This window comes from Hemitrygon akajei, unplaced genomic scaffold (genome assembly GCF_048418815.1).
Source record: "Hemitrygon akajei unplaced genomic scaffold, sHemAka1.3 Scf000120, whole genome shotgun sequence".
Lineage (NCBI taxonomy): Eukaryota > Metazoa > Chordata > Chondrichthyes > Myliobatiformes > Dasyatidae > Hemitrygon > Hemitrygon akajei.
In genome coordinates this window covers 958,841-981,517 of record NW_027332006.1, presented here as the reverse complement: position 1 = coordinate 981,517, position 22,677 = coordinate 958,841, and the positions used below count along the sequence as shown (strand labels likewise).

The window sequence follows — 22,677 nt, the reverse complement described above, 5'->3', positions numbered from 1 at the left end:
TGCAGAATCAGAAACCAAAGTGTTGCCAGCCTGAGTCAGGGCTTTGGGGCTCCAGAGAGAGAATGGTCTAGAGTTTACGAGGAGGAAGAGGAAGAGGAAACAGACCAGCAGGATATGGCTACAAAAGGAAGATCAGAAAAATTTGGAAACTGGTTGACCCAAAAAAAAAAGATGGTTAGTTTCTGGAAAATACTGGTGGTAATCAAAAGATCAGGCAACAATTGTGGAGAGGAATAAATAAACAACTTTTAGACCGAGCCTCTTCAGCATACCTAGACTGTGTACTCCGCTGCTTAGTTGCTGCCTGAGCTGCAGAGCTCCTTCAGTATTGTGTGTGTGAGCGTCTCTGTATGTCCAGCAACTGCAGAATCTCCTGTTTTGTATCTGCATTTTACTTTGGCATTAGATACACGTTGATATTGAGTACATTGTTTACGTGAGCCGCTTTCTGCGTTAAAAGAGCTGCAGGTTTTTGTTATACACCCGAAAAAAAATGAGATATGGACATTGAACCGGTGCTTCAAGAAATGTTTAATGGCACCGTTATTACCCATAAGGACCTGCGGAAATAATTTTTATCAGGCACTGAAGCACTGATGAACTGCGCAGGCGTCAGGCCGATGACGTCCCCGAGTATCACGCATGCGTGCAGAACACAGAAGGCTTTGAAAATGTCGGTTGCAGGTAAGAGCGATTCTTTGTGTTTTTATCTTAAACTCCGACTTCGGGACGATTCCTGTGAATTTCTGACACCATGGCCAACAATCCCGGGACAGTCCTGCCCTCTTCCCTCTCTCTCAGCCCCATTATCCGTACACGGACCTCGGGGAGCTTCCGGCTGATGAGGGAATGGGAACCGATGGATCTCTCAGACAGAGCTGAGCTCCAGCTATCTAAATGCAAGGATTAGGAACTCGGAGAAAGGGAACAAAACCCATCTGTGGACACTTTCTAGAGGTCCAAGATACGTATGTTCCACGACCGCTGGACTAAGTGTGTAAATGTAGGAGGGGACTATGTTGAAAAATAGATGTGTTAGATTTTCTAAAATTGACTCCTTCTACCTTAGGCCACAAACTTATCTATCACCCCTTTTATATAGGGAAAAGCAGTATAACATTAGATGATCATCACCATAAGATGAAAGTTTAAATCTTAGCCTTTGTTTTAAATTAGCACTTAGTCTTTCCTGTGATTAGAAAATAGGAATCTTGGCTAAATTACCAGACATAAAGTATGGTGTGGTACAGTGCTAGCGTTGTAGATTAGCAAGGATTCTACTTTGGGTTGGACTTCCAGAGCACACTTACTGGATATCCACAGGACAGTATTGTTGAAGACTAAGACAGTACTTTCAAATAGAATTGGAAAGGAAATGAGAGCTTTTACCACCTGGTCATTTGCCACCTCTTCTTGTGATTCTGCTCCTAAATGTGAAGACATGGAGAAGTGAGATTAAAATTATGCCATCGAACTGGTTGTAAGAATGGACCACACCTATTAGTCCTCATTTGCTTTATTCAGAGCCTTGTCAATGGCATGAATAACTGAATAAACATTTCATTAGAATGGGGTGGATTAAACTGAATATATAGGATCTTTAAATTATACCCCTGCCCACTTATTATTTTCGCTGGAAAAGAGATGTTGAAATTCTAAGTAATCCTGACTAAAGTGTAATATGGTTTTAAAAAAAGCTCAAGGTCAAATAAGTGTGAGACATTTGTAGAGCATTTTATAGGAAGGGACATTAAAGACATTCATCATTCATGCTGATTTTTCCTCCCAGCACTGCCGAAAATACACAAACCACCCCACCTCCCTTCAGATCTACTCCGGGCTGTGCCTGATGAACCAGCTAAGATTAGCAGTTCACCATCTGTGAGAAAAATTGAGTGCAAATACCTAATAAGTTTGGGATGTGTATATTCGTCTCCCAATTTATGATGTAGGAGCATTGATATTATGCTGCTTTGTGTGTAAAATATACAATCCTCTTTGTTCAAATCTTTATTAGCTAGTGAACTTACAAGTTTGCTTCAGGGAGTTAAGCAATTTAATTTTAAACAATAGCATGAATTGATAAATGTTACCAATTTTAAATAGCAAAAAGTTTATAGTATTTTTTTTCCTGGGAAAAAATAAAAGGGGGAAAAAGACTTTGGGTCCGAAGTTTGAATAGTGTTATGATGTGACTGCATTTTTCAAAAGAAAAGAACAAAAATTGTAGTTATCCAAATGCAGAAAGGTTAATCCTACATTAAATGTGAATTGCGATTAAGAGATCCAAGATAATGTGTATTTAATAAAATAATTTAAATCAAATTATTGCTTTAAATCTACATTATACATTCAAGAATGCATTTTAGGTAGCTCAACACCTCATGCAGGTCAGTCAGCTCCCTTTAAACTTGCACGTTTCTGTTTCCCAGATGCCTTTGAAACTTTCTTTGACCTTGTTTTCTGAGCTTCTTTTAAACTTGCAGGTTATGTGGAACACATCATTCTATAATGTGATGTCTAAAAACAGTGATTTGGAAGTGAGGAATGATGTATTAATATGAGAACATCTAATAATACAGAAAATCTGCTAGTCCGACACCCAAGACCCAATCATGACAGGTTCACTAAGTTTTACTGTGGTTAGTCACAGGTTTTGAGGGCTGTCGCCTGAAAGTAATGATCATTAATCACCATCAATGTTACATAGTTCACACTAAAAATAAAAGCACAAGGGAGAAATCGGCCTCTGCAGCACCTTTTTTTTAGAGCGCTCAGTGGTTCATTTGAAATCAGGTCCAGAATTTACCTGCACTTCTGATGGGAAATCTGTTGGATGTGTTTCTGACAAACATACACCCAAAAAATGTTATGAGTCAATGCACCAAGTGGATTGAACGCCAGCACTTTTGAATGGTGTGTTTCAGCCTATTCTGTTTCAATCTTTATGAAACGTGAAATAATCTGAAAGATCTAGAACTTGATCGAGGTCTAAAAGATTATGAGTGGCATAGACAGGGTGGATAGTCAGTAAATGTTTCCCAGGGCACCAATAGCAAACACCATAGGGCATATGTATAAAATTAATGGAGGGAAGTTTAGGGGAGACATCAGGGGTAAGTTTTTTTTACACAGAGGGTTGTGAGTGCCTGGAATGACTTGCCAGGGGTGGTGGTGGAGGCTAAAACATTAGGGGTATTTAATAGCCTCTTGGACAGGCACATGGATGAAAGAAAATGGAGGGTTACGGGGTAGTGTGGGTTTAGTTCTTTTTTTTAAGGATTATATGGGTCGGCACAACATGGAGGGCTGAAGGGCCTGTACTGTGCTGTAGTGTTCTATTCTATGGCTCTAAAATCTTTTACATCACCAGTTGAGAAAATCATCGTTGTTCTCCCTCCAATCACAAAGAGGAAATCTGCAGATGCTGGAAATCGAAGCTACACACACAAATTGCTGGAGGAACACAGCATTAGTACTCTTTTCCATAGATGCTGCCTGGCCTGCTGAGTTCCTCCAGCATTTTGTGTGTGTTGCTTGTTCTTCCTCCTTTCGGTCTGCACTTTTCTACCGGTGAGAACATGCTTCCACCAATTCTGTCTGGCTACATAATGATATCAAACACCTTTGCCCTGGCCAACAAGTAGCTTTCACATCACAAATGTGCCAGACTCCAGTGAGACAGATTACTGCCCTTCCCTTCATATTCATTGGCATTACCATCACTGAGTTCACCACTGTCAGTCACCTGGGGGAGGGTTCAGGGGAAATTTTTATGTACAATACTGTGTGTATTGTGGTGATGCAAGAGTTGCTGGAGAATTTTCAAGTGGGAAGAAGTGGACTGATATTTGGAAATCTGAAATTTAAAGCATCATTTAGGAAGAAGATCACAAATAGGTGGTTTGCCAAAGCTGTGGCGAGTAAATCCGTCATTAACCTGTTACATAGGTTGTATGAGAGTGCAGATGAACTCAATCAAGCCCAGAGCAGATTAACGTTCTTACTGACAGTGATTTGCTCGCTGTTGAAATGAATACCTCTCTATATAAAATTCAGTTTGCACATGTTGTTGTCACTGGGTAAAAATTGTACAGCACAAGATTTTTGCACACACTGGTCATTACAAGTTAGAGGGGACACTGGTGGGAAGGCGGGGAGACCTCCAGTGTCCCTGATGCCCTCACGTAGAAGGTATATATCAAGCTGCTCTTTAAGGAGTTGGAGCTGGAAATGGATGAATTCCGCATCATCCAAGCGTCGGAGGGTGTGATAGGTATGACGTGCAGAGAGTTGAGTTACACCCAAGGTGTAGGACATAGGAAACTGGGTGAGAGTCAGGAAGGAGAATGAGGTTAAATAGCCATCACAGAGTACTCTTGTTGCTATCCCACACAACAACAGGTGGACACTTTACAAATTGTTGGGGGGGATTACCTGGCAGAGGAAAGTCAAAGGGGGTGATAGGGGATTTGTTAGTTAGGGGAACAGAACTAGAAAGGGACTAATATCCTAGTGGCAAGGCTTGCTAGTGCTCCCCTGTGGGGTGGGTGGTTAAACTAAAGTTGCAGGGAGGATTGGAGCCAGAATGACAGAACAGATAGTGGAGAGGGTGAATTGAATTGAATTGACTTTATTACATACATCCTTCATATACATGAGTTGTAGAAATCTTTATGTTACGTCTCTGTCTAAATGTGCAATGTGAAATTTATAATAGTTTATAATAAATAGTATGTACAACAGGAGAGTCAGGATAAATAAAAGTACAATTGTATCAGCATGAATTAATCAATCAGAGGGCCTGGTGGAAGAAGCTGTCCCTGGGCCTGTTGGTCCGGGCTTTCAGGCTGTGGTACCGTTTCCCAGATGGTAGCAGCTGGAACAGTTTGTGGTTGGGGTGACTCTGGTCCCCAATGATCCTTTTTACACAGTGGCCCTTTTTACACACCTGTTTTTGTCAATGTCCTGAATAGTGAGAAGTTCACATCTACATATGCGCTGGGCTGTCCGCTCCACTCTCTGTAGAGTCCTGCAACTGAGTGAAATACAGCACCCATACCGGACAGAGATGCAGCCAGTCAGGATGTCTCAATTGTGCCCCTGTAGAAAGTTGTTAGTATTTGGGGCCCCATCCCAAACTTCCTGAACCGCCTGCGGTGAAAGTGGCACTTTTGTGCCTTTTTCACCACACAGCCAGTATGTACAGACCAGGTGAGATCCTCGGTGTTGTGTATGCCAGGGAACATAAAGCTGTTCACCCTCTCAACCCCAGATCCTGGGTCAGCCTGTCTCCATTTCTCCTGTAGTCTACAGCCAGCTCCTTTCTTTCAGTGATATTGAGGGCAAGGTTGTTTTTTTGACACCAAACAGATGTCTTTCAGACCTCAGGGCATGAAGTTATGATATTGTAGCCATTACTTGGACTTGTCCTTAGCCCAACAGTCTGAGGGATTTCAAGGAACAAATCTGTAGGGAGATTGCGGACTATGCCAAGAAACAAAGGTTGATAAAGTGAGTGATTTTAACTTTCCATTTATTGACTGGAATCCTAGGCTGTAAAAGGACTAGATGGGGTAGAGCTTATCAAATCTACCTTAATCAGTACGTAAAATTCCCAATGTAGAAGTGTGCAATAAGCTATTGGGAAGTGATCTAGGGCTAGTGACAGAAATTAGTGTATGGGAACACTTTGTATCTACTGATCATGAGATTCCAAGTAAATACAGAAAAACAGAGGCCTGGACCTCTCTTGAGATTCTAAATTGGAGAAAGGCCAATTTTTATGGTATTTGCAAGGATTTGACAAGCGTTAATTGGGACAGGATTTTTTTTCACAAAGGAGTACTTGGTAAGTGGGAGTTCTTCAGAAGTGAAATTTTAAGGGTGTAGAGTTTGTATGTGTCTGACAAAATAAAAGTTGAATGGTAACTAGTGCAGGGAATCTTGGTTTTCAAGAGATATTGAGGCCCTGGGACTGTTGGGTGCAACCAAAACTCATTAATGACAACCATTTCATAATTCCACTCCCGAACTCATCTGACTTTCCTTTAGTTGTCTTCTGTTGGATTCTAAAAGCTTCCTAATGGTCTTTTGCTCTTTTGTTTGCCCTCTCCTCTGTTTTTATGTTGGTTTTGGATTCTCATTTAACCCACGGTTGTGCCCTGCTGCCTTTCCAATGCTTCCATGTCTTTGGGATGTATCGATCACTCAGCTCTCGAATTGCTCTCAGAAACTCCAGCCATTGCTGCTCCGTTGTCACTCCTACCTTTTCCCTTCCAAACACGTTTGGCCAGCTTCTCTGTCACAGAAACATGGAGAAGTTCAGTGGACAAACAGGCTATTTGGCCCATCTAGTCAATGCCACAAAAACATTTAAGCTCTCTAATGCAACTACCTGCACCGGGATCATCACCCTCCATACCCGTACCATCCAGGTACCTGTCAAACTTCTCTTAATGGTGAAATCGAGCTCATATTCACCACTAGTGCTGACATCTCATTCTACACTCTCACGACCATTTCAGCAAAGAACTTTTCCAAATGTTCCCATTAAATTTTTACCTTCCCTGCTTACCCATGACCTCTGGTTGTCGTCCCACCCAACCTCAGTGGAAAAAGCTGCTTGCATTTACCCTATCTATACCCTCAGAATTTTGTTTACTTCTAACAAATCCTCAAAGCAAGGTATAATTTCCTTGTTTATGTTTAGAGCCTTTTTTAGGTGTATAAGATGATGAGGGGCATTGAGTGTGTGGATAGCCAGAGGATTTTTTCCCAGCGTTAACATGGCTAACAGGAGGGGGCATAGTTTTAAGGTGCTTGGAAATATATGCCGAGGGGATGTCAGGGGTAGGTTTTTTACACAGAGAGTGTTGGATGTGTCGAATGCACTGCCAGCAGCGGTTGTCGAGGCGGATACAACAGGGACTTTTAACACTCTCTTAGATAGTTACATGGAGCTCAGAAAAATAGAGGGCTATGCACTAGGGAAACTCCAGGCAGTTTCTAGAGTAAGTTACATAGTCGGCACAGCATTGTGGGCCAAAGGGTCTGTAATGTGCTATAGATTTCTATGATTCTATGAAATTCAAGGGAAATCTCCAAACCCACGGAGTGGTGACTAGTAGTGAATAGTGGGAAAGTTACTGGAATGTATGTGCAGGAACCGGAAATATAAGTATTTGGATAGATGTGGACTGATTAAGGATAGGCAGCATGGCTTTGTGTATGGTAGGTCATGTCTAACCAATCTTACAGAGTCTTTCGAGGAAGTTATCAGGAAAGTGGATGAAGGCAAGGCAGTGGATGTTGTCTACATGGATGTTAGCAAGGCACTTGACAAAGTCTCATATGGGAGGTTGGTCAAGAAGGTACAGTCACTCAGCATTCAAGATGAGATAGTAAATTGGATGAGACACTGTCTTTGAGAGAAGCCAGAGTGTGGTAGCAGATGGTTGCCTCTCTGACTAGAACCTGTGTCTAGTGGTGTGCCACAGGGATCAGTGCTGGATCTGTTGTGGTTTGTCATCTATATCAGTAATCTGGATGATAGTGTGGTTAACTGGATTAGCAGATTTATGACCACCAAGACTGGTGGTGTAGTGAACAGCGAGGAAGACTATCATGGCTTGTAGTGTGACCTGGACCCCCTGGGAAAAATGGTTTTAGAAATGGAAAATGGAATTTAATGCAGATCAGTGTGAGTTGTTGCGCTTTGGTATGACCTACCAAGGGAGGTCTTTCACAGTGACTGGTCGGGCATGGAGGAGTGTTTTAGAAGAAAGGGACCTGGGAATACAAGTCCTTAATTCACTGAAAGTGGTATCACAGTTAGATAGTGACGGAAAAAAAGATTTTAGCCCATTGGCTTTCATGAACCAAATACTGACAATAGATGGATATTATGTTGAATTGTAAAAGAGGCCTAATTTGGAGTATTGTGTGATGCTTTGGTCACCTACCTACAGGAAAGCTTTAAAAGAGATTCAGAGATTTCAGAGAAAATTCACAAGGATGTTGACAAGTTCGGAGGACTTGGGTTATGAGGAAAGATTGAACAGGTCAGGACTTTATTCATTGGAATGTAGAAGATTGAGGTGAGATTTGATTGTGGTAGAGGGGCATAGATAGTGTAAATGCAAGCTGGCTTTCTCCACTGAGATGGGGGTGGGACTTCAACCAGTGGCTAGGGGTTAAGGGTGAAAGGTGAAATGTTAAGGGGAACATGAGGGGAAACTTCTTCACACAGATGGTCATCTAGGTTTGGAATGAGCAGCCATCCCGAGTGGTGCATGCGAGCTCGATTTCAACATTTAAGAGGTTCGTGTAGGTACCTGGATGGTAGGGGTGTGGGAGTGGCAGTTTAAATAGCTCAGCACAAGACTAGATGGCCCAAAGGGCCTGTTTCTGTGTTGTACTTTTCTACAAGAACCTGAAATATTACAAAAATTCACTCTAACCCCTTTTAACAGCTGTGCGGACCAACCATTCATCTCAGCAGGAATTTTTTTATATGGCGTTAAAACTGTAGCACTTTCAGTTAATAATACATAAAAGAAAATCCTAGATGCACATCCACAAAGACAATTTGCGTGAGACTGTTCCAGTTACTGTGGGGCCAGGCACCCTTGCAGCTCAGCAGGAACAGGGAATAATACCAATGGAGAGAGTCAAACTGAGCCAGGTCACAGATTGGAGACGGCAGAAATGCCCCATCCTTATAGAGACAGGAAGAGCATCAGAGAATTGATGGTCATTCCAGATACCAGCACTCTGCCCAGTCAGAAGATGATTTCTCTGTCCAACTTTTGTTGAACCTCACTGTAACAGTGTGATACCAGATCAAACTTTGACAACTAAAGTAATCTCATCTGAAATGTTGTCCTAAACCCATTGATGGATTTTGTAAATCTTTTCACAGGATAAAAATGAGAAGGAATTTGTCGCCGGGAATCTCAAACACGGCACGCCAGTTTTGCTGTCTCTGTCTGGATATTTAAGAAATGGAGCAAGAGATTCAATTGACCATCCTTCCTGCTCAGACTGTGGAGAGGGATTCAATTGGTCATTTGACCAAATAGCAAGCCTGTCATTTTACACAGGAGAAAGGCTGTTCACCTGTTCAGACAGTGGGAATGGATTCACTCGGTTATCACGATTGAAGGTACATCAGCAAGTTCACACTGGGCAAGGCCATTCATCTGTTCTGTGTGTGAGAAGGGGTTCAGTCGGTCTTCCCACCTGTGGACACACCAGTCAGTTCACACCACACCGGGCAGAGGCTGGTCATCTGTTGAATTTCTGGGAAAGGAAATCTCAGTTATCTGACCTAATGGCTTACCAGCGAGTTCACACTGGGGAGAAGCCATTCACCTGCTCAGTCTGTGGGAAGGGATTCACTCATTTATCCCAACTACAGAGTCACCAGCGAGTTCACACTGGGGAGAAGCCATTCACCTGTTCAGTCTGTGGGAAGAGATTCACTCATTTATCCCAACTACAGAATCACCAGCGAATTCACACTGGGGAGAGGCCGTTCACCTGCTCAGTCTGTGGGAAGGGATTCACTCAGTCATCCAACCTACTGGTACATCAGCGAGTTCACACTGTGGAAAAGCCGTTCACCTGCTCAGAATGTGGGAAAGGATTCAGTGACTTATCCAGCCTACTGAGACATCAGCGAGTTCACACTGGGGAGAAGCCGTTCACCTGCTCAGACTGTGGGAAAGGATTCACTCAGTCATCCCAACTACTGAGACATCAGCGAGTTCACACTGGGGAAAAGCCGTTCACCTGCTCAGAATGTAGGAAAGGATTTACTGATTCATCCACCCTACAGAGTCATCAGCGAGTTCACACTGGGGAGAAGCCATTCACCTGTTCAGAATGTGGGAAGGGATTTACTCAGTTATCCCACCTGCAGAGTCATCTGCGAGTTCACACTGGGGAGAGGCCATTCATCTGCTCAGACTGTGGGAAGGGATTCACTCGGTTATCCACCCTACAGAGACATCAGCGAGTTCACACTGGGGAGAAGCCGTTCACCTGCTCAGAATGTGGGAAGGGATTCGCTCAGTCATCCCACCTACAGAGTCATCAGCGAGTTCACACTGGGGAGAAGCCATTCACCTGCTCAGTCTGTGGGAAGGGATTCACTGAGTCATCCCAACTACAGAGTCATCAGCGAGTTCACACTGGGGAGAAGCCATTCACCTGCTCAGTCTGTGGGAAGAGATTTACTCAGTCATCCCAACTACAGAGTCATCAGCGAGTTCACACTGGGGAGAGGCCGTTCACCTGTTCAGTCTGTGGGGAGAGATTCACTCATTCATCCAGCCTACAGAGACACCAGCGAGCTCACACTGGGGAGAAGCCTTTCATCTGCTCAGAATGTGGGAAGAGATTCACTGAGTCATGCCAACTACTGAGTCATCAGCGAGTTCACACTGGGGAGAAGCCGTTCACCTGCTCAGTCTGTGGGAAGAGATTCACTGATCCATCCACCCTACAGAAACACCAGCGAGTTCACACTGGGGAGAAGCCATTCACCTGTTCAGAATGTGGGAAGAGATTCACTCAGTCATCCAGCCTACAGAGTCATCAGCGAATTCACACTGGGGAGAGGCCGTTCACCTGCACAGTCTGTGGGAAAGGATTCACTGATCCATCCATGCTACAGAGACACCAGCGAGTTCACACTGGGGAGAAGCCATTCACCTGTTCAGAATGTGGGAAGAGATTTACTCAGTCATCCCAACTCCAGAGACATCAGCGAGTTCACAATGGGAAGAAGCTGTTCACCTGCTCAGAATGTGGGAAGAGATTCACTCAGTCTTCCACCCTACTGAGACATGAATGTGTTCACACCGGTGAGAAGTTGTTCAATTGCACAGAATGTGGGAAACGGTTCACTCTGTCATCCCACCTTCTGGAACACCAGCGAGTTCACACTGGAGAGAGGCCATTCATCTGCTCAGAATGTGGGAAGAGATTCACTCGCTCTTCCACACTACAGAGACATCAGCGAGTTCACACTGGAGAGGAGCCATTTACCTGCTGAGAATGCGGGAAAGGATTCACTCAGTCATCCCAACTACTGGCACACCAGTCAGTTGTTATGAATCCCTAGGTTTTGTTTGCTGTGGACTGTCATTTTAAGAGAGAGAGATTAAGAAGGTGAATCAGTCTGACTTGCAGCTTGTTTACATCACTCCCAGCTTGTTTATTTTTAACTGAGGACACAGACACTCAGAGTTAGACGGAGATGAATGAGGAAAAATGGAAGGATCGAAACAAGGGAAATAGGTGCCAAGGGTCACTGTTTGGAATTTTCCTATGCCCACAAGTGTGGGTTAATTATCGATTCAGCATACATCGAATGTGTGGTTGTCACCTCGTTTAATCGATAGGAGTGGATCTGATTTGGGGTATCCTATGAAGACCACTGATGTGTTAACCCTTGCCTGGGTGTGGTGTGGTAATTCATTTGAAGACAATACGCCTTGTGACACGTCACTTTGCGTGATAATTAGTATGTGGATTTGGAAGGATGACAGATAAAATCTACAGTGACTGTTCTCTTGTTTTACCACCATGGAACATGTGGAATTCGACATAATTGCCTTCCCTTGACATTTACCCTGGATTACAAATATCTCTCTCATCACCTGTTCTGTGGTTGAACTGAACTTTCATAATTTACCATCTCAAGACTCCAGACGTTGTTTCCCCCAAGCTCAATAGTTTTGGATTTATATATACACACATATATACACGTAACACTGTTAACTTTTGTTTATCTTGCTTAAGTTACTATATTATAATTAGATTCAAATAAAGATAGTTTTAACATCAAAAACAGACTCCAGGTGTAGTCTCCATGAGAAAATCTGCAGATGCTGGAAATTCAAACACACACAAAATGCTGGTGGAACACAGCAAGCCAGGCAGCATCTATAAGGAGAAGCACTGTCAATGTTTCAGGCCGAGACCCCTCATCAGGCAGTCTCAGGCAGTCCTGACGAAGGGTCTCGGCCTGAAAAGTCGACAGTGCTTCTCCTTATAGATGCTGCCTGGCCTGCTGTGTTCCACCAGCATTTTGTGTGTGCTGTTCCAGGTGTAGTCTATTGGTGCTGATTTGTTTCTGAAGTTTTACGATTCATAACAAAATTGGGGCCTGCATCCGGGATATGAACAGCTATGGGGGCGTAGTCATTAATTATCGATTTCATTGGGGAAGTCCCTTTTGATTTATTTGTGTGTGGAAAATCAGCAGCAGATGCTGATTATTGTTTGGAAGCGTCAACCTCTGAGGCATTAGAGGATGCCAGACGGATTGAGTTGTTGAGTCTTGCCAGAAAGTTAAAACTTGCTATGTTGAAATTGACAATGAGGAGGGCACAGTTGCAGAGGATAACAGCTGAACATTATATATCTGAGGGTGTGTTTAAAGTGGAGGAGTTGGAGGTGTTTCCTGAAAGTAAACCTAGTGAGCTTGAGCTCCAGTACGAGTGAGAAAAATTAAAGATGGAGGCTGCGGAAAGGCAGAGGCAGTTTGAGGCTATAGAGGCAGAAAATCAGAGAGGAGGCAGAAAAACAGAGGGAGGAAGCAGAAAGACAGAGGCTATTTGAGCTGGAAAAGATAGAGTGGTTGCAGTTCAGGAGTCTAGCGTTAGACTCTGGTGATAAGTTTGAGGCCAGTCAGGAAATTAAATTGGTACCTCCATTTGATGAGACAGAAGTTGATAAATACTTCCAGCATTTTGAGAAGGTTGCTTAGAATTTAAAGTGGCCAAAAGAGGGTTGGCCTATTCTCTTACAAAGTGTGATTAAGGGGGAGGCTTAGCAAGCCTATTCTGCTTTGACAGTTGATGAAGCAGATGATTATGTCATAGTGAAACAGGCTGTGCTCAAAGCTTACAAGTTGGTCCCAGAATCATACAGGCAAAAGTTCAGAAATTTGAGGAAATCTGTGAACCGGACATATGTAATTTGCTTATGAGAAGTCTGTGTGTTTTGATCGCTGGTGCACATATATGATGATGATAAATATATGATGATTTTAATAGCTTGAAAGAGTTAGTTTTAATTGAAGAATTCAAAAGGTGTGCTCTGGACGACATAAAGACGTATTTAGATGTAAAGGATGCTGCCACTTTGCAGGAGTCTGCTAGATTAGCAGATGAGTTTGCTCTGACTCCCAAGGTTAAGTTTACCCAGAATAAGAGCTTCCAAAAGAGTGCCAGGGATCACCAGGGTAAACCAGAAATTAAAGCTGGGACTAGTGACAAGAGTAAGGATGAAGGGAATCAGTTGAAGGAGAAATATTCTGGTCTCACTTGTTACTATTGTAAGAAAGCTGGTCATATGATGGCTAATTGTTCTGTCCTGAAGAAGAAAAAGGAAAATGAGACAGTCCCGAATGCCTGTGTTCAGCATGTTGAAGGACCTTTCTGAAGTGCTTCTCTGTAACGTGAAATTCTTCATGCATTCTCCAAAGCTCGATGCCAACCTCTGAACCAACACATCAGACTTCCAATATAACTCGGAGTCCTGCCTTGTGCAGAAGTTCGCTGATGACACGGCCATAGTGGGGTGTGTCAGGAATGGACAGGAGGAGGAGTACAGGAAACTGATACAGGACTTTGTGATATGGTGCAACTCAAACTACCTGCGTCTCAATATCACCAAGACCAAGGAGATGGTGGTGGACTTTAGGAGATCTAGGCCTCATATGGAGCCAGTGATCATTAATGGAGAATGTGTGGAGCAGGTTAAGACCTACAAGTATCTGGGAGTACAGTTAGACGAGAAGCTAGACTGGACTGCCAACACAGATGCCCTGTGCAGGAAGGCACAGAGTCAACTGTACTTCCTTAGAAGGTTGGCGTCATTCAATGTCTGTAGTGAGATGCTGAAGATGTTCTATAGGTCAGTTGTGGAGAGCGCCCTCTTCTTTGTGGTGGCGTGTTGGGGAGGAAGCATTAAGAAGAGGGACGCCTCACGTCTTAATAAGCTGGTAAGGAAGGCGGGCTCTGTCGTGGGCAAAGTACTGGAGAGTTTAACATCGGTAGCTGAGCGAAGGGCGCTGAGTAGGCTACGGTCAATTATGGAAAACTCTGAACATCCTCTACATAGCACCATCCAGAGACAGAGAAGCAGTTTCAGCGACAGGTTACTATCGATGCAATGCTCCTCAGACAGGATGAAGAGGTCAATACTCCCCAATGCCATTAGGCTTTACAATTCAACCGCCAGGACTTAAGAACTTTTTAAAAGCTATTATTAATGCTTTTTGAGATAGTGGTTTAGATGCATATCATATTTTTTTTTTACTGAGTTAAGTATTGTATGTAATTAGTTTTGCTACAACAAGTGTATGGGACATTGGAAAAAAAAGTTGAATTTCCCCATGGGGATGAATAAAGTATCTATCTATCTATCTATCTATCTTTCCTCGCGCTCTCCTTCTTTGTCACTCTCTCTACTCCTCTAGTAACAAATCGTACTCCTCTCTCGTCTCTCTTCCTCCTCACTCTCTCATACCTCTCTTCATTTCTCTCACACACTCTCCCCTCTATACATCTGTTTCTCTTACTCTTCCATTCTCTCTCCCATCCCACAATCCCTATCCCTACCCCTATCACCTGCCACCTCACTCTCAATCTCTGTCACCCTCTGTCTTCCTCTCTCCATCTCCTCCTCTCTCACAAACTTGTCTCTCACTCACTCACCTCCGCCACTCTGTAACCTCCCCCATTTCCAGCTCTCAACTTCTCTATCTCTCTCCCTACATCCCACCCTTCCCCCTCTCTCAAACACTCTCCCTGCTGGATCCCGTATCCCACATTGTCTTCCCCTCTTTCTCACCCTCTAAATCTACCACCCACCCCACGCGTTCTCCCTCTTCGCTCCCTGTCAGTCCCACTCCTCCCCCTCTCTCCCGTCACACCCCGCGCTCTCCACCCCATCCCATACAGTGGTATGCAAACGGCTGGGCACCGCTGGTCAAACTTTCTGTTACTGTGAATAGTTAAGTGAGTAGAAGGTGAACTGGTCTCCAAAAGTCATAAAATTAAAGACAAAACATTCTTTTCAACATTTTAAGCAAGATTAGTGTATTATTAAAAACACAAAATGCTGGCAGAACTCAGCAGGCCAGACAGCATCTATGGGAGGAGGTAGTGACAACGTTTCGGGCCGAAACCCTTCATCAGGTGTTTAGTGTATTATTTCTGTTTTGTACAATTTTAGAATGAAAAAAAAGTCTTAGACCTGAATTAGCTTGTTAGGACAATGGCTTGTTCACAGTCATCGTTAGGACAGGCCAGGTTATGCAAATCGCAAAGCTTTATAAATACCCTGACTCCTCAAACCTTGTCCCAACAATCAGCAGCCATGGGCTCCTCTAAGCAGCTGCCTAGCACTCTGAAAGTTAAAATAAATGACGCCCTCAAAGCAGCAGAAGGCTATAAGAAGATAGCAACGTTTCCTCAGTTTGCAATGTAATTAAGAAATGGCAGTTAACAGGAACGACGGAGGTTAAGTTGATGTCTGGAAGACCAAGAAAACTTTCCGAGAGAACTGCTCGTAGGATTGCTGGAAAGGCAAATCGAAACCCCCGTTTGACTGTAAAAAAAAACATTCAGGAAGATTTAGCAGCCTCTGGAGTGGTGGTGCACTGTTCTACTGTGTAGCGACACCTGCACAAATATGACCTTCATGGAAGAGTCATCAGAAGAAAACCTTTCCTGCATCCCCACCACAAAATCAGCGTCAGAGGTTTTTCTGACATTGAGGGAGAGGTTGTTTTCTTGACACCAGACAGATGTTGTTCAGACCTCAGATAGAGTCAGCAATTAAATGCTTGAGAATGGTGCGATGAATGTGTTGAGCTGTAGAAATCACGATGCAAGAAGCATCATAGGAAAACCAGATGAGCTCAGGGCATGGAATTATGATATCGTAGGCATTACTGGGAATTGGTTGCACCCAACATTCTGAGGGATTTAGAGGAACAAATTTGTAGAGAGTTCACAGACTATACCAAGAAACAAAAGTTGATATAGTAAGTGATTTTAACTTTCCATATATTGACTGGGACTCCCATACTGTAAAAGGACTAGATGGGGTAGAGTTTGTCAAATGAGCCTTAATCAGTACGTAAAACATCCGGCGTAGAAGTGTGCAATAAGCTGTTGGGAAATGATCCAGGGCTGGTGACAGAAATTAGTGTATGGGAACACTTTGTGTCTAGTGATCATAATGCCATGACATTCCAAGTAAATACAGAAAAACAGAGGCCTGGACCTCTCTTAAGATTCTAAATTGGAGAAAGATCAATTTTTATGGTATTTGCAAGGATTTGACAAGTGCAGATTGGAACAGGATGTTTTATGGCAAAGGAGTACTTGGTGAGTGGGGGTTCTTCAGAAGTGAAATTTTGAGGGTGTAGAGTTTGTACGTGCCTACCAAAATAAAAGTTGAAAGGTAACTGGTGCAGGGAACGTCTGTTTTCAAGCGATATCGAGGCCCCAGATATTTTGTTCCTCTAAATTCCTCAGGCTGTTGGGTGCTACCAAGATGCATTAATGACTACAATATCATACTCCCACACCCTGAGCTCATCTGACTTTCTTTAGTTGTCTTCTGTTGGTTTCTAAAAGCTTCCCAATGATTTTTGCTCTATTATTTGCCCTCCCTTTGGCTTTTGTGTTGGCTTTGGCTTCTCATTTCACAGTTGTGTCCTCCTGCCTTTCCAATGCTTCCACTTCTTTGGGATGTGTCTATCACTCAGCTCCCGAATTGCTCCCAGAAACTCCAGCCATTGCTGCTCTGTCGTCACTCCTACCAGATTCCCCTTCCAGTCAAGTTTGGCCAGCTTCTCTGTCACAGAAAAATGGAGAAGGTCAGAACACAAACATGCCCACTCTGGACGATCAGAATGGTAATCTATACGGGAGACAAAATAGATGGGGGAGGTTTTAAATAGTAGTGTTGCATCCGCATTTACTCAGGAGATGGACACAGAGTCTATAGAGGTGAGGCAAAGCAGCATCAACTTCAGAGACTCTGGACAGATTACAGGGGTGGAGCTGTTGGCTGTCTTAAGGCAAATTAGCGTGGATAAATCCCCAGGGCCTGACAAGTTGTTCCGCAGGACACTGCGGAAGACAAGTGCAGAAATTGTCGGGGTCCAAGCAGAGATATTGAAATAATCCTTAGTGACAGGTGAGGTATTGGAGGATTGGCGGACAGCCAATGTTGTTCCACTGTTCGAGAAGGGCTCTAAGGAGAAACGAGAAAATGTTACGTTAGTGAGCTTGACATCAGTAGTGGGAAAGTTATTAGAACATATGTGCAGGAACCGGATATATAAGTAATTGGATAGATGTGGACTGATTAAGGATAGACAGCATGGCTTTGTGCATGGTAGGTCATGTCTAACCAGTCTCAGAGTCTCTTGAGGAAGTTATCAGGGAAGTGGATGAAGACAAGGCAGTGGATGTTGTCTACATGGACTTTAGCAAGGCACTTGACAAAGTCTCATATGGGAAGCTGGTCAAGAAGGTTCAGTCACTCAGCATTCAAGATTAGACAGTAAATCGGATGAGACACTGTCTTTGGGAGAAGCCAGAATGTGGTAGCAGATGGTTGCCTCTCTGACTGGAACCTGTGACTAGTGGTTGCCACAGGGATCAGTGCTGGATCTGTTGTTGTTTATCATCTATATCAGTAATCTGGATAATAGTGTGGTTAACTGGATCAGCAAACTTGTGGATGAAACCGAGTCTGGGGATTCAGCAGACTGCGAGACGACTATCATGGCTTGCTGTGCGAATGGGACCAGGTGGAAATATGGCTTGAGAAATGGAAAATGGAATTCAATGCAGACAAGTGCGAGGTGTTGCATGTTGGTGAGACCTACCAGGGTGGGTCTTACACAGTGACTGGTCGGACATGGAGGAGTGTTGTTGAAGAATGGGATCTGGGAATACAGGTCTATATTTCACTGAAACTGGTGTCGCAGTTTGATAGGGACGGAAAGAAAGATTTTGGCACATTCGCCTTCATAAACCGAAGTACTGAATGCTATGTTATGTTGACTTTGTACAAGACATTGGTGAGGCCTAATCTGGAGTATTGAGTGCAGTTTTGGTCACCAACCTACAGGAAAGATGTAAAGACTTTGAAAGCGTTCGGAGAAATTTCACAATGATGTTGCCAGGTCTGGAGGACTTGGGTTATAAGGAGAGATTGAACAGGCCAGGACTTTATTACTTGGAATGTGGAAGATTGAGGGGAGATTTGAAGGAGGTATACTACAATTATGAGGGTTAGAGATAGGGTAAAAGCAAGCTGGCTTTTACCACTGAGATGGGGTGTGACTATAACCAGAGGCCATGGGATAAGGGTGAAAGGTGAAACGTTCGGGGGAACATGAGGGGAAACTTCTGCCGGGTGAGTTTCCAAAGAGATCACCAGCTCGTAACCCAGCACGGATGGAAAGCGTGCAGGGGAGTCAGCTGGATTCGAACTCAGGACCTTTCGTCCCGAAGTCTGGCACTGATGCCACTACGCCACCAGCCAGGTCAGGAGATATTGACATGGCATTGAAACTGTGGCACTTTAAATTAACATTACATAAAGGAAAACCCCAGCTGCACATCAACAAAGGCTATTTACGTGTGAGGGTTTAGTTACCGTGGGGCCAGACACCCTTTCAGCTCAGTGGGAAGAGGGACTAATTCAAATGGACAGAGTCAAACAGAGCCAAGTCACAGATTGGAGATGGCATAAGTGCCCCATTCTTATAGAACATCAGAGAGTTTGAGGGTCGTTCCAGATACCAGCACTGTGCCCAGTTAGAAGGTGATTTCTCTCTCCAACTTGCGTTGAACTTCATTGTAACAGTGTGATGTCGGATCACACCTTGGCAACTCAAGTGATCTCATCTCAAATGTTGTCCTTCACCCACTGATGGATTTTTAAATCTTTTTACAGGTTAATCGCCAAGGAATTTGTCTATGGGAATTCAAACACAACACACCAGTTGTGCTGTCTCAGTCTAGATATTTAAGGAGCAAGGGATTCAATCAACCATCCTTCCTGCTCAGACAGTGGGAATGGATTCACTCGGTCATCTCAACTGAAGGTACATCAGCAAGTTCACACTGGGCAAGGCCATTCACCTGTTCTGTGTGTGGGAAGGGATTCAGTCAGTCTTCCCACCTGTGGACACACCAGTCAATTCACACTGGGCAGAGGCTGGTCATCTGCTGAATTTGTGGGGAAGCATTCACTCAGTCATCTGATCTAATGGCTCACCAGCGAGTTCACACCGAGGAGCGGCCGTTCACCTGCTCGGACTGTGGGAAGGGATTCACTCTGTCATCTCACCTACTGAGACACCAGTCAGTTCACAATGGGGAGAAGCCATTCACCTGCTCAGACTGTGGGAAGGGATTCACTCAGTCATCTCATCTACTGGTTCACCAACGTGTTCACACTGGAGAGAGGCCATTCACCTGCTCAGACTGTGGGAAGGGATTCACTCAGTCATCTGACCTACGGACACACCAACGTGTTCACACTGGAGAGAGGCCATTCAACTGCTCAGACTGTGGGAAGGGGTTCAGTCAGTTATCTGCACTGAAGGTACATCAGCGAGTTCACACTGGAGAGAGGCCATTCACCTGCTCAGACTGTGGGATGGGATTTACTCAGTCATCCCACCTACAAGCACACCAGTCAGTTCACACTGGGGAGAGGCCATTCACCTGCTCAGATTGTGGGAAGAGATTTACTCAGTTATACAACCTACAGAGTCACCAGCGAGTTCACACTGGGGAGAAGCCGTTCACCTGCTCAGACTGTGGGAAAAGATTCACTCGGTCATCTGAACTGAAGGTACATCAGCGAGTTCACACTGGGGAGAGGCCGTTCACCTGCTCAGACTGTGGGGAGGGATTCACTCGGTCATCTGAACTGAAGGTACATCAGCGAGTTCACACTGGGGTATGGCCGTTCACCTGCTCAGAATGTGGGAAGGGATTCACTCAGTCATCCAACCTACAGAGTCACCAACATGTTCACACTGGGGAGAGGCCATTCACCTGCTCAGACTGTGGCAAGGGATTCAGTAATTCATCCAGCCTACAGAGACATCTGCGAGTTCACACTGGGGAGAAACCATTCACCTGCTCGAACTGTGGGAAGGGATTCACTCAATTATCTGATCTACAAAATCACCAGCGAGTTCACACTGGGGAGAGGCCGTTCACCTGCTCGAACTGTGGGAAGGGATTCACTCAGTTATCCAGCCTACACAGTCACCAACGAATTCACACTGGGGAGAGGCCATTCATCTGTTCAGACTGTGGGAAGGGATTCAGTGATTCATCCGCCCTACGCAGTCACCAACGAGTTCACACTGGGGAGAAGCCATTCACCTGCTCAGTCTGTGGAAAGGGATTCACACAGGTATCCAGCCTACACAGTCACCAACGAATTCACACTGGGGATAAGCCATTCACCTGCTCAGAATGTGGGAAGGGATTCAGTGATTCATCCGCCCTACACAGTCACCAGCGAGTTCACACTGGGGAGAGGCCGTTCACCTGCTCAGTCTGTGGGAAGAGATTCACACGGTCATCCACCCTATTGGCACACAGATTAGTTCACACTGGGGAGAGGCCATTCACCTGCTCAGACTGTGGAAAGGGATTCACACAGTTATCCACCCTACGGAATCACCAGCGAGTTCACACTGGGGAGAGGCCGTTCACCTGCTCAGAATGTGGCAAAGGATTCACTCAGTCGTCCAAACTCCTGGCACACCAACGAGTTCACACTGGGTAGAGGCCGATCACCTGCTCAGTCTTTGGGCAGAGATTCTCTCGGCTATCTCCACCAACTGTGCATGATTGTCAAGTCAAACTTGAGTTTCAGGAAGGTATTAAGGAAGAGCAAGAGTTCACTGGCAGAGAGGACGGAACCTACTGCCTGAGGGTGGTTTCTGCCCAGAACATTTGGGCGGACCCCGCAGCGTCACAGTGGCAGTCCGAGAGCAGCGTCACATCAGCAGCCAGGAGCAGCGTCACAACCCATGGTAAGATGCCGAACTTTAAATAATTGTTGAGACTGTTTCAGGGAAAGGAGTACTGCTGTCTCTGCATTTGGGTTAACTCTGCTACCGAGATCATCGCACACAGGCACTTCTTGAAAACGGCGTGAGGCTTAAGAAGAGCTCGCGAACCTTCAAGAGAGTTCACCCAGTTTGGAACCATAACGGTCCAGTAGAGAAACGGAGGTGCAGGTCCGAAATCGTCTCCGAAGTCCGACAGGCAGCCAGTTTTTCACCTAATCCTAATGCTAATGCTAATGCCTTCTGACTTATGACTATCCTTGACTAGACTAATAACTGACATGACTGATTATTTATGTCTACTGACTAATAACTAAGAACTATGAGCTGCCACACTTGCGAAAATAAAAAAAGAAAAAGAAGGAAAGTTGTTTGGTCATTGAATGGAATCCGGTTAAAACCTTTGGGTAGGCGTATTCAGTCCCTTTCAAGTGGGGAAGCTGCACATGTTCAAAGGGAGCAGTGAAAATACTGCTTGACAAAACTGTTTGACTCGGAAACTGTTTGACCAGGAAACAGAAATCTGGGAGCTTTGAGCTGGAACAGCAAGAGCAATAACCTGGAGTCCTGAAAAAGGAAGGAAATCAAGTTCAGATAAAACAACATCAAAACATCACCAAAAAGTTGTACGCTCACCTGTGAACAGCCTGCAGAGGGAATCAAACATGGCTGATCAAGCTATTGGGAAATCAGTTGAGCAACTCAACCTAGAGAGAATGACAGCAAAAAGATTGTTTTCTCGTCTGGCCAACAGCATTACCAGGACCTATGAAGACATATCTGAAGAGGAGCTCAGAGTGAGTTTCAATAAACTCACAATGGAAGCCGAGAGAGTCATGGAAGCCAATGATGATGCGGAGGCCGGACTCACTGCAGAACGGGAGGCGGAGCTGAACACAGAGAAAGTAGCTGTGTCAACTGAACAGCAAAAATTCGAGCTGGCAAAGACGCCAAATGAGTGAGAGTTGAAACTAAAGGTAGTCAGAATGCTGATCCAGGAGACTCTTTGGACCAACTCTGGAAATGTTGAATTGCTCACAGTACCACAAGCAGCAGAGGATGAATGTGAAGACGTCGCTGCTGTACAACCCGATGGCCACCAGGAGGCGTATGGCTTCATGCTTAACCACCTGCAAGGACTGGTAAAGACAGTGAAGGAGGTGTATGGTCGGTGGGAACGATGGATCCCGGCAGGGGATCGGAAGGTCCTTCAGAGTCACCTGAAGGGGCTCGAACTCCACGACCCCGTTGGTTTCCAAGAAGGCCCACTTCATACAGGCAAGGAGAATGGAGGATGCTGAAAGACTAACACCGACAGCATTGGGCTTTTCCTCCAATTTTCCCACGCCAGCCATCAGACTGAAACCGACGGCCCTTCCCAAGTTTCCTGGCAGCAGACGTGATTTTCACAAGTGGAGAAAGGACTGGGAAGCACTCCAGAGGCAGGGAGAGCCGACCGGTTCAAGAGAGGTGAAAAAGGTTCAACTGCTGGACAGTCTTGACGACAAAGTCAGAAGAGACCTTTGCCT

General features: G+C 44.7%; 2 protein-coding genes across 2 annotated transcripts in view; both read left to right on the top strand.

Annotated features, from left to right (window-relative positions):
• The window catches only part of LOC140723596 (uncharacterized), a 373,128-nt gene that overhangs the window by 80,604 nt on the left and 269,847 nt on the right, over positions 1-22,677 (top strand). The window lies entirely within an intron of this gene.
• On the top strand, positions 634-20,991 carry LOC140723594 (uncharacterized). Its single transcript, XM_073038161.1, has 4 exons — positions 634-684; positions 8,924-10,833; positions 16,742-16,745; positions 19,309-20,991. The coding sequence occupies exons 2-4, from the start codon at positions 9,335-9,337 to the stop codon at positions 20,860-20,862; spliced, it is 3,057 nt and encodes a 1,018-aa protein (XP_072894262.1). The 5' UTR covers positions 634-684; positions 8,924-9,334; the 3' UTR covers positions 20,863-20,991.

Coding starts and splice junctions, on each gene's coding strand:
- LOC140723594 (XM_073038161.1), top strand. CDS start 9,335: ATGGCTTACCAGCGAGTTCACACTGGGGAGAAGCCATTCACCTGCTCA.